The sequence below is a fragment of the Hypanus sabinus genome, chromosome 13 (assembly GCF_030144855.1).
Source record: "Hypanus sabinus isolate sHypSab1 chromosome 13, sHypSab1.hap1, whole genome shotgun sequence".
Lineage (NCBI taxonomy): Eukaryota > Metazoa > Chordata > Chondrichthyes > Myliobatiformes > Dasyatidae > Hypanus > Hypanus sabinus.
Window position 1 is genome coordinate 20,756,844 of NC_082718.1, and position 18,398 is coordinate 20,775,241.

An 18,398-nucleotide genomic window follows, 5' to 3' on the forward strand; every position below is an offset into this window, starting at 1 on the left:
CAATGTATCTCCCGCTTAGAGCCGCAGTCGCTCTCCGGGTCCGCCTCCGTCGGACCTCGCACCTTGCCCCGTACTCTTGAGCTGCGCACTTCCTCCCCAGCGGCTATGGCAGCGACCGCCAGGCTGAATCTTCTCCTGCGGCACCTACACCCCGACCTTGTATCCTTCCGTTTGGCCGGGACCGTCCTCGGGAAGCTCGAGTTGGCCTCTCCGCCGCGCTGGGCGGAGACTCGGCCCCGGGGAGATGTCGGGTTCCAGTAACGGTGCTCGGGGCTGGTTGTGACGGCTTTCACTCGAGCTTAAGCTTTAATTTCTTAAAGACAGAACGGACTGCATAGACGCGGTGGGCCGAAGGGCCTACGCCTGTTCTGTACAACTTTGCGGCTGTAGAGGTGTCCGCTGGCCTTGGTTGGGGACCCTGGGGGCGAGGCCGGGCTGGAGAGCCTCTGGTGATATTGGCCCTGAGATACTGTGACTGTAGTTCTAATGAAGTGTGTGTGAGGTGGTTCAGGAGAGGGTAATCGGGGTGCAACTGATCGGGCTCCCTACATCGACTCTCCATTTCCCTCCAATGAGATGTTGCCTGACCTCCAGATTCTTGTATGTGTTGCTCAAAATCTCCAGCATCTGCAGAAAAATGTGCTTATTGTTTGCAGCCCCTTGCCGGGGAATTGATTGAGGCAGATACCATTTGAATACATAGGAGGTGACCTCTTCTCATTGCTCCCATCGTGGAGGTGGTGTCAGAGCCTGAAGCCACTTTGAATGTTTTAGAAACAGCTTCTTCCCCTCCACCATCAGATTTACAAATGGACAATGAACCCATGAACATTTCCTCACTTTTTGCACTACCTACTTAATTTTCTAGATATGCTTATTGTAATTTATAGTTTTTTAAATTGTTATGTATTGTTATTCTGTTGCCTCAAAATAACAAGTTGCATGTCATGTCACTGATTTATTAAAACTGATTCTACCTAACAGGGTGGGGCAAGCAGATATTCTCATCTCATTTTAAAAGTACTTGGAAGAGCCGTCACGTGCAGAGTCACAGGGCCATTGTAAAGTGTGTTTAGGCTACTTTGTTCTTTAAACAGCCCACATGTGATGGGCTGAATGCCTACCTTCTGCTTTTCTGTAAACGCACAGTTGGCCAAATTGCTTTATTTGTGTCGAGTTGGTGATTCCAGTTGGATGTGATGATCAGATGCCAGAGTGTTGAGTCCTGGTGGCATGCAATGGAATCTAACTTCAATAAACTATGCCTGGGGTGGCAGAGGCTGAGGAGAGGTTGGATAGAGGTCTATAAGATTATGAGAGGCATAGATCGAGTAAAGTTCAAAGTAAATTTATTATCCGAGTCCATATATTTCACTGTGTACAACCCTGTGATTCATTTTCCCACAAGGGCATACTCAATAAATCCAGTAACCATAATTGAAGCACTAATTGGGCATACAACCAGTGTGCAAAAGACAACAAGCTTTGTAAATACGAAAAGAAATAATAAGCAATATATATCGAGGAACACACACACAAAATGCTGGAGGAACTCTGCTGGCTAGGCAGCATCTAAGGAAGAGAGTATAGTCGATGTTTCTGGCCAAAACCCTTCTGCAGGACAGACCATATCGAGGACACAGGTTGTGGGAAGAGTTCAGTGATGGGACTAGTGAAGTTATCTTGAAGGGTAATAACTGTTCCTGAACCTGGTGGTGTGAGAACTGAGGCTCTTGTACTTTCATGTATGTACTCGAAAATAAATTTAAACTTATTTTTTCTCACTCCCCGTTTCCCGGTGACCTTACTTGCATTTGAGAGTTGCTACAAGCTCTACTTCACCACCTCTTTAGCTGACACCTTCGGTGAGGATCACCATCTTGTTGCGGTGGAGAGGTTTGTGAGTTTCTTTGATCCCGGAAGTGATGCTGCCTGGAGTTTTGAAATCTGGCACGGCGATCCTAGTAGGGTCACCTGTGGCGGTGAGATCAAGCGGGAGGTTCCAGACAGAGAACAATGCAACCAAGACCTCAGTGATGGAGCTGGCGGAGGATGATGACACATCACAGTGGCGGTGAAGGCAGAGGAAGGCTGTAGCAGAGAAGTGTTCCCAGTCCTTTTGTGCATGACACTGGGCTCTGTCCCCAATCTGTCAAGGGCTGTGTGGTTGTTGCCTATGCATCTGCTCTCCAGGCTAAACAAAGCCATGCACAAGTGTTCTCTATTAAGTGAATCCATCCTTACATTGTAGTTAAGTGGATCCCAGATCAGCCTCTGCAGCGACCAATAGACAACCCCTTAGGAGGGCATCTTGCTCGACTTGAGTGATCGCCCAACTACTTTTAGATCACCTCTATTTAGCGGGTGAAAAAAGACCTGTAAAGAATACTCTGCGTCCAGATATTGCATTTTTGTGTACTTAATAAGTAGTTCTGTGTTTAAAAGTAGTGTTACGTTAACAATAAACTAAATTTCCTTGTGAGAGAAATCATTTTTTTTCCTTTATCCATACTTCAGAAAGCCTCTCCCACATTGGCAGAAGTAACTTCGCATTCTTCTACTGGAAAGCTCTGGTAAGTAAGGGGACAAATTGATTGTTGCAGGTTGTCATTATTTTATTGTGAGGCGTAACTTGCAGTGAGGTATGTCCTGTAAGCTGTAATGTGTTTTTGTTTCCCCTGGTCCGTGAGGCTCCCTGTTACAACTCTAATCTGGTAAACTATGTCCAAATACAATGAGATAACAGATTTGCTTTGTGTGTAATTGACAGAAGGTGGGTATTTGAAATGAGATCTTAGGAGAAAATGTGTCAGATAATTAAGTATTTGGAGACTTCCACCAATCTCAAGTGTAGCAGGCCTTTTCTGTATGAGTGTAACGTTACAGCACGGTACAGGCTCACAATTTGTCCCTACCTTTTAACCTGCTGTATCATCAATGTAACCTTTCCCTCCAACATAGTCAACCATTTTTTCAACCATCCACGTGCCTATCAATGAGTTCCTTAAATGTCTCTTATGTATCTGGCTGGAAGCCCACGACTGATGTCAGAGATGGATTTAAAAGATACGTGGCTCATTTGGGTGAAACCCAGTGGAGTTACTTCCATGCATGGGCAAATTGTTCCCTCTCAACCAACACCGATCAAAAATGACCACTTTGCTGCTTTTGTATGGGTGGAAACCGGCTATTGTGTTTCCTATTTTAAAGTTTAGCTTCATTTGTCACACATACGTCGGAACATCAAAACGTACAATGAAATGTGCGTTTTTGTCGATGTCCACACAGCCTGAGAACGTGCAGAGGCAGCTTGCAAGTGCCACCACACCTTTCAATTGGAAGACAGCATGCTCACAATCCTGATCCGTGTGTCTGGAATGTGGGAGGCAGAGCAACCAGAGCACCCGGTGGAAAACCACACAGTCACGGGGAGAATGTACGAACTCATTACAATGACTCCTTACATAATTGAACATCTGGTAAACAAATGCGGAAGTGCAAAAGGCATTTTGACCAAGGAATCGATTATGGACTTCAGGAAGGGCAAGTCAGGAAAGCACACACCATTCCTCATTGAGGGGTCTGCAGTGGGAAGGGTGAGCAGCTGTAAATTCCTGAGCGTCAGCATCTCAGAGGATCTGTCTTGGGCCAACACGTTGATGGAATCATGAAAAAGGCACACCAGTAGCTCTGCTTTGTTAGGAGTTTGAGGAGATGTGGTATGTCAACAAAGATGCTTTAAAAATTTCTATAGCTGTATGGTGGAGAGCATTCTTAACTGGTTGCGCCACAGCCTGTCCGGAGGCTCCAATGCACAGGATTGCAAGAGGCGCGGGGGGTTGTAGTCTCAGCCAGCCATGGGCAGAACTGTCCCCACCATTGAAGACATCTTCAAGAGGTGGTTTCTCATAAGGCAACAACCACCCTCATCATCTGGGACATGCCCTCTTCTCATTACTACTGTCAGTAAGGAGCTACAGGAGCCTGAGGACCCAAACTGAACATCTTAGGAACATCTTCTTCCACTCCATGATGGAATGATCCATGAACACTACCTTGTTAATTGTCTTTTGCACATGTTTTGTAATTTGTATTACTTAGTATATCATACTGTACACTGCTGCTGCTAAACAACAAAACTCATGACATTGGAGGTATAGCAGAACCTGGAAGTGATGGAAACATTCAGTAGGTAGTTCCCATGTGTAAGATGTCAGGCCTTCACCTAAGCCGTTGACTGTCCATTTTCTCCACAGATGCTGCCTGACCCACTGAGTTCCGCCAGCGTCTTGTGTTGCTCCATTTGTAAGTTGGCATTTTGAGTGCAGAATATAATGTTCAGACTGCACTGATTCCATTATGCATCAGCAAGGGAGATGAGGCGGAGTACAGGACTACGGTGGGAAACTTTGTCACATGGTGACATGGCCAATTCACCATGGATCCCATGCTTCTTAGTCTTTTGAAAGAGCCTTCTGTGAGGGACCTTCCTAAAATTCACGTAGACAACATATACAGCTCTACCTCCATCAATCACCCTCGTCACCTCGTCAAAAACTCAATCCAGTTAGCAAGACACGACTTTCCCTGCAAAAAGCCGCGCCAGCTGTCCCTAACTAGGCCCATGCTTTCCCAAATGTTCATAAATCCTATCCCTAAGAATTCTTATGTATTTCTTCGTTCTGCTGTGTACGCCTGCAAGAAAATGAGTTTCAAGTTAGTATGTGGTGGCATGTGCGTACGTACTTTGGTACTAAATTTCCTTTGAACTTTGAACATGCCGCTCACAAATTGACAAATGTGCGCTGGTTGTGTACAATATGCTTGCTCAGTGAATCAGGAGTCTCTCTCAAAACCCATCCCGTTACCATGCAAGAGCAAAGGCACCAGACACACAAGATCACTTGCAGGCTCCTGTCAAGTTGCATCCCATTCTGGGGGGAGGGTGGTGGAATATTCCCCATCCTTGAAATATACTTTTTTTCCAATATCATAGAGTGAACTATGAAACTCCCAGCTTATGAGTACTGAGCAAATATCTTTACCAGAGGCAACTGTGCTTATAAATGGAGTACTGTAGAAGCTTAGTGGTTTGCATGATGCTGTTACAGTATGCAGAGTCAGAGTTCAGCGTTCAGTTCCCCCACCGTCTCTAAGGAGTTTGTACCTTCTCCTCCTGACTGCATAAATTTGCTCTGGGTGCTCTGGTTTCCTCCCACAGTTCAAAGGTGTACAGGTTAATTGGTCACTGTAAATTGTATGATTAGGGTAGTGTTTAATACGTGGGTTTTTTGGACGGTGTGGTTTGATGGGCTGGAACGACCTGTTCTCTAAATAATGAAATAAATAGGTCACCAGAGAGAGCCGGACAACTTGTGATTTCGCCAGCAGAGGCTATATCCCTTGAGATTGAGATTACAAGGTAGTACCTCACAGAAAACAGAAAAAAAAACAGTATAAACTGCACCAGAAGGGATTGCAGCACACATCAGCAACCTCTCTGGAGTCCTCGTGCTTACCGGTCTTTAAGCTACAACTTTGTGAAGCATTTCATGGGGGGGGGGGGGGGCGGAAATCAGTGTAAGAGCTCAATGTTTTGAGTTTTAATTTAATTGGGCATCAATAATAATAATAATGAAAGCATTTTTACTATGTTCCAAATAACTTGCATTGAAGATGCGTCCAAATCCCCTCAACTTGTTACAAGTGGAGAGAGGGTGGTGTTCTTGTGTTGGTCAATCTGTTGTTTGGACCATAAGACATACGAGCAGAGTTAGGTCATTTGGGCCAAAGTATCTGCCTCATCATTCTATCCTGGCTGATACATAATCCCTCTCAATCCCATTCTCCTGCCTTCTCCCTGTAATCTTCGACACCCTTACCAATCAAGAATATATCAACTTCCATTTTAAATATACCCAATGACTTGAACTCCACAGATTCACCACCCTATAGTGCGGCATTTTCAGCAAGTTTCCTGCAGCAGGGGTTTCAGGAATCTTGACGGGAGCATGTGTGTTTTTTTACAAAACCTCTTAATCTCCTCAGGTAAAACTTAGAATGTAGCCTGTTGCTGCTGTAGTATAATTTTTGGATTATTTATCTATTTATCAACAAGGTAAGCGTGATGGTATTAAACCTCGGGGAACTGGAGTTCGGAGTTCGAAGTTCAGTTCCGGCACTGCCTGTGAGGAACTTGTGTGTTCTCCCCGTGAACCGCGTGGGTTCCCTTCAGGTAGTCGGTGCCCTCCCACAGTCCAAAGACATACTGGTTAGTAGTTAATTGATGATTGTAAATTGTCCTGTGATTAGGCTAGGGTTAAATCGGTGGGTTGCTGGGTAGTGTGGCTCAATGGGCTGAAAAGGCCTGTTCCATGCTGTGTATATAAATAAGTAGTAAAAAAAAATTAATTAAAATACTAAAAAGTAAATAAAATAGTTTGATTGTTCTCAGAGTAATTACGAATGTCTAACATTATGCAGAATAAAACTATACATTGTTTTTGTGAAAATTGTCCTTTTTTACCAAGAGGTTTTAAATGTATTTATTAAAATATCTTTTTGTCCAGCTGCACTTTGGAAAACCCTTATCTCATCCCCGAACAGAGGCAGTTTTATGAGGAAAATGGATTCCTTCTTGTTAAGAAGTTGGTTTCTGACGAAAACCTGGAAATGTTTCGGTAAGTTGTTGGTGTTTTAAAGAAATAAAACATGAATTTATTTATCGCAAACAAGAGAAAAACCTGCAGATGCTGGATATCTGAACAATACACACGGAATGCTGGAGGGATTCAGCCAGGCCAGGCAGCATCTGTGGAAAAGAGCAGAGTCGACCTTTTGGGCTGAGACCCTTCAGCAGGACTGATTTATTTATTACAGATGAGAGGAGATGACGGTGAACATTACCGAGTTGTAAACATGTCAACAGAATGCTCGCTGCTGGAGATTTATAAGGGGCATGGAAACATAGGGAAGTTTTAATACAATATTCAAGATTGTCTAATATCACTTCCAGTACACAAGTGTAAAGGAGAACGAAATAATTGTTAGTCCAGATACGATGCAGCACACAAAAGTAATAAGATAAAGGACAGTAATAATAAAAAAACACAATAAATATAAATAGGTAAAATAGTTTATATACATTGATCGTATGTCCATAAAGTGACTCTAGGCACAAGAGTATGTGTACATAAGATGACTCTGACAGGAAAGACTGCACCTGGAGCACTGAGTACTGTTTGAGTGTGTATTTGCATTGGAGGTGGTGCAGAGAGAGTTCAGGTTAATTCCTGCAATAAAGGGTTGAAATAAGGGAAGGTTGAACAGCTTATCAATGCTTATTCCTCAGAAGGCTGAGAGATCATTTTTTTGAAATGTATGATCTAAACAAGGGATTCCCAGCCTTTTTTTTACAGACCCTTACCATTAACGGAGAGGTTCGTAGACTCCATTCTGGGAACCCCAATATAGACAGATGTCAGTAAAGCCTTTTACAGAGTCCCACATGGGAGACCGGTTCAGGGGACTCTAAGCAAGTTGACAAATTAGATCTAAAATTCGCTGAACACGAGATTCTGCAGATGCCGGGAAATTTGAGGAAAAAATGTTGAGGGAACTCAGCAAGTCAGGAGGCATGAATGGTGTGGAATAAAAAGTTCATCAGGACTTTTTCCAGTACAGGTACCCCCGCTTTTCGGAAGTTCGCTCTACGCCACTTCGCTTTTACAAAAAAAGGCGAAAAGCAAAAATAGCATTCAGCATTTGTTTTGCAGCGAGCCATTATAGAGACAGCTGTACATACATTATTTCTACTTTATATAGGCTGTGTATTTATCATATCATTCTTGCTTTTACTATATGTTAGTGTTATTTTAGGTTTTATGTGTTATTTGATATGATCTGTTAGGTTATTTTTTGGGTCTGGGAATGCTCAAAAATTTTTCCCATATAAATTAATGGCAATTGCTTCTTCGCTTTACGCCATTTCGGCTTACAAACGGTTTTGTAGCAACGCTCTACCTTCGGATGGCGGTGGGGGGAAACCTGTACTAATAAATGGTCTTGGCCCAAAATGTTGACTACTTATTCCCCTCCATAGATCCTGTCTGACCTGTGAAGTTCCTCCAACATTTTGTGTGTGTTCTCTAAAATTCACTTTCTGGTAGGGGACAAGGGGTAAAGGTGGGGGTTTGTTGTGATCCATGGTGCCGAACTCGGATCTGTGTTGGGACCCTTTTTGCTGTTTGACAGTTACCATATAACCATATAACAATCACAGCACAGAAACAGGCCATCTTGGCCCTCCTAGTCCGTGCCGAACCCTTAATCTCACCTAGTCCCACCTACCCGCACTCAGCCCATAACCCTCCACTCCTTTCCTGTCCATATACCTATCCAATTTTACCTTAAATGACACAACTGAACTGGCCTCTACTACTTCTACAGGAAGCTCATTCCACACAGCTATCACTCTCTGAGTAAAGAAATACCCCCTCGTGTTTCCCTTAAACTTCTGCCCCCTAACTCTCAAATCATGTCCTCTAGTTTGAATCTCCCCTACTCACAATGGAAACAGCCTGTCTATCTATCCCTCTCAAAATTTTAAATACCTCGATCAAATCCCCCCTCAACCTTCTACGCTCCAATGAATAGAGACCTAACTTGTTCAACCTTTCTCTGTAACTTAATTGCTGAAACCCAGGTAACATCCTAGTAAATCATCTCTGCACTCTCTCTAATTTATTGATATCTTTCCTATAATTCGGTGACCAGAACCGCACACAATATTCCAAATTTGGCCTTACCAATGCCTTGTACAACTTTAGCATTACATCCCAACTTCTGTACTCAGTGCTTTGATTTATAAAGGCCAGCGTTCCAAAAGCCCTCTTCACCACCCTATCTACATGAGACTCCACTTTCAGGGAACTATGCACTGTTATTCCTAGATCTCTCTGTTCCTCTGCATTCCTCAATGCCCTACCATTTACTCTGTATGTTCTATTTGGATTATTCCTGCCAAAATGTAGAACCTCACACTTCTCAGCATTAAACTCCATCTGCCAACGTTCAGCCCATTCTTCTAACCGGCATAAATCTCCATGCAAGCTTTGAAAATCCACCTCATTATCCACAACACCTCCTACCTTAGTATTATCGGCATACTTACTAATCCAATTTACCACCCCATCATCCAGATCATTTATGTATATTACAAACAACATTGGGCCCAAAACAGATCCCTGAGGCACCCCGCTAGTCACCGGCCTCCATCCCGATAAACAATTATCCACCACTACTCTCTGGCATCTCCCATCTAGCCACTGTTGAATCCATTTTATTACTCCAGCATTAATACCTAACAACTGAACCTTCTTAACTAACCTTCCATGTGGAACTTTGTCAAAGGCTTTGCTGAAGTCCATATAGACTACATCCACTGCCTTACCCTCGTCAACATTCCTCGTAACTTCTTCAAAAAATTCAATAAGGTTTGTCAAACATGACCTTCCACGCACAAATCCATGCTGGCTACTTCTAATCAGATCCCGTCTATCCAGATAATTATAAATACTATCTCTAAGAATACTTTCCATTAATTTACCCACCACTGATGTCAAACTGACTATAATTGCTAGGCTTCCTTCTAGAACCCTTTTTAAACAATGGAACCACATGAGCAATACGCCAATCCTCCGGCACAATCCCCTTACCTTACAATTACCTTAATGATCTGGATAGGAATGTAGGAGGATTATTGGGAGATGAGGTGAAAATTGGTAGTTTTGTTGACAGTGAGGAGGGTAGTCAGGTTATCGTTAGACATTGGTAAATTGGACAGGGCAGTGACAGATTGATGTTAATCCTGATAAGATGATGATGATGAGATGATGTGCTTTGAGCCAACCAATAGGGAGAGGACATGATGAATGATGGGATCAAGGAAGCATTGAGGAACAAAGGGAGCTCATGTTCAAGTTTATTGTCAACTGATTGTACATGTGTATAGCCAAATGAAACAACATTACTCTGGACCACAGTGCACCAACAAGTCATGTATCACACACAGCACCAATTCGAAATATTACCAGAAATAAATTAATAAAGTATAATTGAAAAATGCATGTAGTGTGCGGCACAATTGAACAGTAAGCAGCTCGCTGTTCTAGTAGGGACACCATGGTGGTGGCAGGGTACTCATTAGTCTCAGAGCCTAAGGGGAGAAGCTGTTGAGCCAGTCTGGCAGTTCCTAGTGCTGAGGCTCCTGAATCTCCTTCCTGTGGCAGTGGGTCAAAGAGATTGTGGGGTGGGTGGTAGGGATCCCGAACAATGCTTCAGTCCTTCGTCTACAACGCTGCTGGTAAACGTCACTAAGATCCCTGAAGGTAGCAGTGTGGGTAGACACGAAGGGAGTGTGTGGATACCAGACATCATCGGCTGGGGCCCCAAATATTAGCTTGTAAAACTTGGCTAGGCCACAGCTGGAGTACTGTGCACACTTCTGGTCTCCACACTGTACACTGGGGAGGGTGCAGAGGAGATTCAGCAGGCGCTGCGTGGCATGGTGCCCCTTACACGTGAGGAGAGAGCGGGCTTGTTTTCCTTGGAGTGTAAGAAACTCCGAAGACTGACTGAGGTGTGAGAATTAACGAGCTGTACAGACAGGAGAGGCGGCAGGAAACATTTCCACATAGCTGGGGTGTCAAAACTAGAGGGCTCAGGTTTAGTTCAGGTAGATCAAAGCAGTAATATTTTTGCCCAGGTTGGAATCTGGATTGTCCTGCTTGAAAGGGTGTAGGGTGAAGGCACTGCTGAAGTTTGCTAAGATACTAAAAGTTTACAGACAAGCAGGTGATTGTACAAATATATAAGAGAATAAAGAAAGTGAAAACTACGAGGAAAAACACAATGAAAACTTTAATCTGGACCTTCCAATACTTCAAACCCTTAACACGCCTACTGAAAATCAGTTTTGTGTATACTCGATTACCTGGCCTCTGATGTTCCTTTGGGTAGATGGTTCTAAAGTTTTGAGGAAGAGAATTGTTTGGAATTCTTTATAACAGAAGTAAACTGAAAAAGAAATTATTATCTATTTGCTAATATTGTAGATATAATGAATATATCCAAAGTATGTTTAGAAATGAATGCTGTTTGTCTTGGTTACAGAGAGGAGTTTGAAAGGATCTGTCAGAAGGAAGTAGTGGTCCCTGGATTAACAGTGATGAGAGATGTAGCCATTTCAAAATCTGAGTACGTTCCAGATCACCAGGCTGTTTCCAAGATCCAAGATTTCCAAAACAATGAAATTCTTTTTAGGTACTGCTGCCTACCAGAGGTGAGAGGCAAGATTCAAAGGCTAAAGACTTCTTTTAATCCAAAGAAATGCAAATGATTTAGATTGTTGCACAAACAAGAAGCAATGTTAGGGTATGGTGTTCTCCTAAAAAGAGCTTGCTGCACAAAATGTAACATTTTCATAGAACTATAAATTATTTTCAGACCAGTAGGCTGCTGTCAAATCAGAATAACCCAGTCTAAAAATATTTTGCAGGTCTCACTGTACTCTTCAAGACATCCTCAAATGCTTATCTAATTTAACATACCAGTTTGCAAATCTTGCAGCTGATTTGTAAGTGGATATTGTATTTGAAATCAATCTTTTGCATAAAGTGCTTTATTAATACAGTTTATACTTTCAGATCTTGAGATATGTGGAGTGCTTCACTGGTCCCAACATCATGGCAATGCACACTATGCTGATCAACAAGCCTCCTGACTCAGGTAAGACAGGAAGAAAGAAAAGGAAGAAGATTGCAACCAGTTTATTGGTGTCACATGTGCTGAGACACACTGAAAAGCTTGTCTTGCACGCTTTTTGCTTTCAGCGGATTCCACTTAATTGGGCTGTCCGTTAATCAGGACAGCCGCTTATGTGGGACAACTCTCAAAGATCGGAATCAGGTTTATTATCACCGGCATGTGACGTGGAATTTGTTAACTTAGCAGCAGCAGTTCAATGCAATACATAATCTAGCAGAGAGAAAAATAAATAAAATAAACCAATAATAATGAATTAACAAGTAAATCCATTACATACATAGACCAAAAAAAAACATGCAAAAACAGTAATACTGTATATTTTTTAAAAAGTGAGGTATTGTCCAAAGTGTCAATGTCCACCCAGGAATCGGATGGCAAAGGGGAAGAAGCCACTCCTGAATGACTGAGCGTGTGCCCCCAGGCCCCCTGCACCTCCCACCTGACGGCAACAGCAAGAAAAGGCCACGCACTGAGTGCTCACCAAAAACCTAATTGACAAAATAGCCAGATTGACAAAATCGTTTATCTGGGCCGCTATTTTGCTTAATTGGGACAGGAGACTGTTGCTGCATAAATTCTAACTTGCAATAGTCACGTGCACTTGTGTAGCTTAGAACGAGCAGTTTTAAAATAGCGCCAGTTGTGTCTGTCTGTATTCAAAAAGCAGTGGTTTTTGCGGCGGATAGTTGGTAAGAAATAAGCAGTCAGACAGTTCAGAACTGTTACACACTGGAGATGCTAGAAATGAAATGATTTCACTGCTTAAAGTTCGGAACTATAACAAATTTGAAGGTCTTGGCAATCGTCTTGAATATTAGAATGAAAATGAATATTTGGAGGATGCAGCCCATTATCTGCACTGGATGCCTGTGCCAGTTTGTTCGTTTACCATCAGCCAAAGGAATACGGCAGCAAACACTGGATGAATTCCAACGTCAATAACTATTAGTACAGTTTTATAGTACTATAGTAATATGGTTGTGTTCTAATTTGTTCTGTATTTCATTGAAATACATAATTTGGTATTCAGTTAAATGGTAGTTTGTCTTTTTTATACCTTTTAAACTATCTCCATGAAACATCAGCTAATTGGGACAAAATGTACTGGTCCCATTTAAGTGGACTCCACAGTTTATAAAATCATTACAACAGTGCACTGAGGTAGTACCAGGTAAAACAATAATGGAATGCAGAATATAGTGTAACAGCTACAAAGTAAGTGCAGTGCAGGTAAACAATAAGCTGCAAATTCACAATGAGAAAGATTGAATTGCTATTGGTTTATTATTGTCACATATACCAAGATACAGTGAAAAGCTTGTCTTGCATACTGTTCATATAGAATCAGTGTCAGAATTAATGTCATTGGCATATGTCATGAAAGTCGTTGCTTTGTGGTCCATTGCAATACATATAAAAACTATAAATCACTGTGTAGTTTGTGTGTTTATTGACTACTGTAGTCAATAAACGGCAGCCTGATGTAAGTATCACTACTGTTCAGGTGATCCAAGGCAGAGTGGAGAGCTAGTGAGATTGTATCTGCTTTACACCTCCTGTGGCAAAAGGCAGATAGCAGTGGGTCCAGGTCCTTGCTCAAGCAGGAGTTGGTTCTAGCCATGACCAACCTCTCAAAGCTCATCATCAGAGTAGATGTGAGGGCCGCTGAGGCAGCTCACCCTGCTCTTCTTCGACACTGATATGATTGTCGCCCTTCTGGTGGGTACCTTCCGACCGCAGAGGCGAGAGTTTGAAGGTGTCCTCGAACCCTCCCGCCAGTTGGTTTGCACAGCCCCCCCCCCCCCCCCGGGGACACCATCAGGGCCTGATGCCTTGCGACAGTTCACCCTCTTCAGTGATGTTCTGACGTCAGCCTCTGAGACAGAACAGCCACGAGAAGTTAGTCATAAAGAATACTCCACCTCCTTTGCCTTTAAAAGAATGAGCTGCCCTGCCTTTGTGGAGCCACCTGACTGCAGCACAACGTCCAAAACTGTCGGTGCTCCCGGCACCAACATACTACCTAGTATACGAAAGATTCAGTAGAAAAACTTGGGTATACTATCCAGACAGATGATGGCATGTGTAAACACAAGAGATTCTGCAGGCGCTAGAAATAGAGCAACACACACTGAAGGGACTCAAGAGGTCAGGTAGGAATAAGGAGTGGACGTTTGGCTGAGAGCCTTCATCATGGCATACAGGAGTGTGTTGAGGTGGTAAAATGAGAACAGAATGCAGGACGTAGTGTTACAGAGGAAGTAAAGTGCAGGAAGACAAAGTGCAAGGGCCATGAGGAGGAAGACTGGGAGCTCAAGCATTCACCTTCAGTGTGTCAGAGTCCAACTGCAGGCCATGCGCTGTCCTCGATCGCGGTGGTAGGTGTTTTCAAGTTCCACCGAGGTAAGGGGAGAGAAGGTAGAAGGACTGGAGTGGGAGGGGTATTGATTATGTATTCTGCTTTCCTGAGACAGTATGAGGTGTAGGAATCAACCAAAGGTAGCTTGGTTTGTGTGATGAAATGGGCCGAGTTCACAACTCTACAATTTCTTATGACCTTGAGCAGAGTAGTTGCAATAGCAAGCTGTAACGCATCCTGATCTGTGGTGCACTTGTAACGGTTGGTGAAGGTTATATGGGAGGTGGTAAATTTCCTCAGCCTTCTGAGGAAGTGGAAGTGATGGTTACCTCTCTTGGCCATAGCGTCAACATGGCCGGACCAGGATAAATTACTGGTGATTGGATATCCAGGAAGCAGAAGCTCTATGAACTTGTAGTGAAATCAGTGCATTCTCAGAACTGGTTGAGAAAAGTGTTGGTGTGTGAATAATATAATCAGTATCATAATCGAGTGTTTTAGCACAGACATCTGTCATGGAATTTGTTGTTTAGTAGCAGCAGTACAGTATGATATATATCAATACACTATAAATTATAATAAGAAATTTATATGGGTATGATATATTTTGGAGCGGCCGATGGTGTAGTGGCATCAGTACTGGACTTCGAGTTTGAAACCAGTTGGGTCCCAACCTGGGCAGCGGTAGTTTCTGCACACAAGAGAGGCCTGGCAATCTACTTGTGTATCATTCCACAAAAACCCTGTGGACATATGGACACCATAGGGTCGCCATGAGTCGACAACAACGCAATGGCACTCAACAGCTATATATCACATTCAAGTTTGTTGTCATTTGATTTTGTGTACTTCAAGCAAAATAGCCTTCCTCTGGACCATGGTGCATCTTTTCTTCTTCGGTTGTCCTTTGGAATCCGATGACGACGTCCACTCCTTTAACAGTGAGATCTTTGATGACTATACAGTCCTATCCTGGACCTACAGGCTCTGTTACAGGTGGAACATGTATATGTAGTAGTGGTGGTGGTAGTGATGGCAACCAGGGCTGCAATTCTCCTGGCTCTCTTCTGCTGACTTCCGGTTGTTCTTTCCATTTCCAGAATACGAACCCCGTCCCTACACAGCTGTCACCAAGTGTTACGGTCAGCAGCAGCATCCTCCAGCATCCACAAGACATACATCACACACAGCACTTAGACCAAAATATTCCATTAGGAATAAGTTAATACACTATAATTCAAAATGCTAGTAAAGCACAGCACAGGTAGACGGTAAGGTAAACAGTGATGAGACCTCAGTGGTGGCAGGGTATTCATGAGTCTCACAGCCTGAGGGAAGAAGCTGTCTCTCAGTCTGGCAGTCCTCATCCTGGTGCTCCTGTACTGCCTGGATTAATGAGAAGGTATTGTGGGTACAGGTTAGATCATCCGTTATGAGCACACCAAGGAACTCTTTCCTTGGCAGAGCCATTGATGTGCAGTGGAGAGTGATCAACCTGTGCCTTGCTGAAGTCCACAGTCATCTCTTCTGTCTTGTGCATGTTGAATCCCAGGTGGTTGTTCTCACACTATCTGTCAAGCCCCTCTACCCTCTGTCTGAATGCCAACTCATCATTGTTGCTGGTGAGGCCAACCCATTGTTGTGTCGTCAGCAAACTTGATTCTGCGGTTTGAGCTGGATCTGGCAGTGCAGTCGTGAGATATATATAGACAACACTGTGCAAAAGTCTTTGATACTTTTGCACAGTACTGTAGCAATTGTGTGCATCGCACTGTACTGCTGGTGCAAATGAAACTAATTTCATGACATAAGTAAGTGTTGATAAACCTGATTCTGATATGCGTCTCTAATGTGGACAGAGCATGTGAAGGGGGTAAGGAGAGGGGAATCGTGCTTGGGAAAAAGCGAAGGGAGAGGGGGGAGACATTGTGTAATGATCAATAAACCAATTGATTGGAATCAAATGACCTTGCCTGATGCCTCAGGGATGGATGTATTGGCACCCAGGCCACCCCCCCCCCCCCCCCCAGCTCCTGGCACTCCATCTCTGTCACCTATCCAACACCCCTCCACCCTTGCCATTCCCAACATCCTTTGCTCTTGCCAGATTTCCAAAATCACACTCCGCTCCACGTTGACAAATACAGCAGTGTGCATCCTATTATGATTCATTTTGTCTTGTGGTAGAGGGGAAGAAGCTGTTCCTGAAACGGTAAGTGCTGGGTCTTCATGCTCCTGTCCTCTGTACCACATTGAGTTCCACATGCACACACCCGCAGGAAAGAAGACCTCACGCCATCCGTTGCACCAGGATCTGCATTACTTCCCCTTTCGGCCTGCGGACCAGATCGTGTGTGCCTGGACTGCCATGGAGAAGGTGGACCGCAGCAACGGCTGCCTCGTCGTTCTGCCGGGGACGCACAAGGGCAGCCTGAAGAAACACGTTTACCCCGAATGGCCAGTAAGTGCAGTGTCTGCCTGCACAGGGCTGACACAAAAGAGTAACGCCATTACTATACCAGCGACTAGTGTTCAATTCCCGCCACCGCCTATAAAGTTTGTACATTCTTCCCGTGATGCATGGGTTTCCTCCAAGTGCCCAGGTTTCCTCCCACATTCCAAAAGCACCTAGTTAGTAGGTTAATTGGCCCCATGGGTGTAATTGGGCAGTGTGAGCTGTTGAGCTGGAAAGTCCTGTTACCGCGTTAAATCTCTTAATTAAATAAACAAATTAAGGAAACCAGACTTGTACTTATTGGAATTTACAAGCTTTAAGGGTGATTTTCAATAAACTATGTCATCTGAGTCATTAATAGTAAATCTGACTTTCCAGATCTTACAGAGAACAGTTCCGGTTTGTGGAGTGAAATGATTTCTCTCAGGATGCATTTCACAAAAAAAGTAGGACTAACACCTTGATGAATGAAATTACAAAACACTTGTTCTTCTCAAAAATGGACTAAAATAAGATCCATGAAACAAGATTGCACAGAAATTTAAATATCACAAATAAATCCTGATCACAAATTCTAAACCTAATTTCAGGAAAGTTAGAGTGCTGAACTGATACACATCAAGAATTGGATTTCTTAAAATGGTTTCTAGTAATCACACTTGTTCTATTAATGATATGTATCAGACTTGGAACACACCAGTGCTGAGTTTTCTGGCTTTTCTTGTGTCTTCATTGCTAGAGGGATTGAATTTAAGAGGTTATGCTGCAACTGTACAGGGTACTGATGAGGCCGCACCTGGAGTACTGCGTGCAGTTCTGGTCTCCATACTTGAGGAAGGATATACTGGCTTTGGAGGCAGTGCAGAGGAGGTTCACCAGGTTGATTCCAGAGATGAGGGGGTTAGACTATGAGGAGAGATTGAGTCGCCTGGGACTGTACTCGCTGAAATTTTGAAGAATGAGAAGAAATCTTATAAAAACATATAAAGTTATGAAACGTTCAGATAAGATAGAAGCAGGAAAGTTGTTTCCACTCGTAGGTGAGACTAGAACTAGCGGACACAGCCTCAAGATTTGGGGGAGTAGATTTAGGATGGAGATGAGGAGGAACTGCTTTTCCCAAAGAATGGTGGATCTGTGGAATTCTCTGCCCAATGAAGCAGTGGCGGTTACCTCAGTAAATATATTTAAGACCAAGTTGGATGGATTTTTGCATAGTAGGAGAATTATGGGTTGTGGGGAAAAAGCAGGTCATTGGAGATGAGTCCATGGTCAGATCAGCCATGATCTTATTGAATGGCGGAGCAGGCTCAACGGGCCAGATGGCCTACTTCTGCTCTTATATCTTATGTTGTTCCTATGGAGAATGTTATTTTTGCTCATGAAGGTGATGTGGTATGCTGTCGTGGTCTGCTCTATTTTCAGGGTGGTGTCAATAAGATGTATCATGGCATCCATGATTACGACCCCAGCCATCCCCGGATTCACTTGGAAATGGAGAAGGGTGACACGGTGTTCTTTCATCCTCTGCTCATCCACGGATCGGGAACCAATCAGACTCGTGGCTTCCGAAAGGTGAGGTTTCGGGCACAGGGGTAACGGGGAAGTGAGACCCATCACACGTAGTAGATGGAGAGTCCAATGCAAAATAAACTTCCTTCACACACAAAATCTCCTCAAGTAGCGTGGATAATTTCACTCAATTCAACACTAAATTGATTCCACAGCCTATTAGCTCATTTTCAAGGATGCTACGTA

At 43.5% G+C, this 18,398-nt stretch overlaps 1 protein-coding gene across 4 annotated transcripts in view; it reads left to right on the forward strand.

The window, feature by feature from the left end:
* The window catches only part of phyh (phytanoyl-CoA 2-hydroxylase), a 27,523-nt gene continuing 9,125 nt past the window's right edge, over positions 1-18,398 (forward strand). The window contains exons 1-9 of one of the 4 annotated variants that reach the window (XM_059987270.1): positions 86-159; positions 2,518-2,573; positions 4,257-4,305; positions 6,119-6,271; positions 6,570-6,680; positions 11,173-11,341; positions 11,706-11,787; positions 16,465-16,646; positions 18,066-18,215. In XM_059987270.1, the coding sequence (XP_059843253.1) occupies positions 6,673-6,680; positions 11,173-11,341; positions 11,706-11,787; positions 16,465-16,646; positions 18,066-18,215 (591 nt within the window). In that variant the 5' untranslated portion in view covers positions 86-159; positions 2,518-2,573; positions 4,257-4,305; positions 6,119-6,271; positions 6,570-6,672. Of the gene's footprint in view, positions 160-2,517; positions 2,574-4,256; positions 4,306-6,118; positions 6,272-6,569; positions 6,681-11,172; positions 11,342-11,705; positions 11,788-16,464; positions 16,647-18,065; positions 18,216-18,398 lie in introns of all 4 variants that reach the window. The other 3 variants (XM_059987269.1, XM_059987272.1, XM_059987268.1) reach the window with 3 other exon arrangements.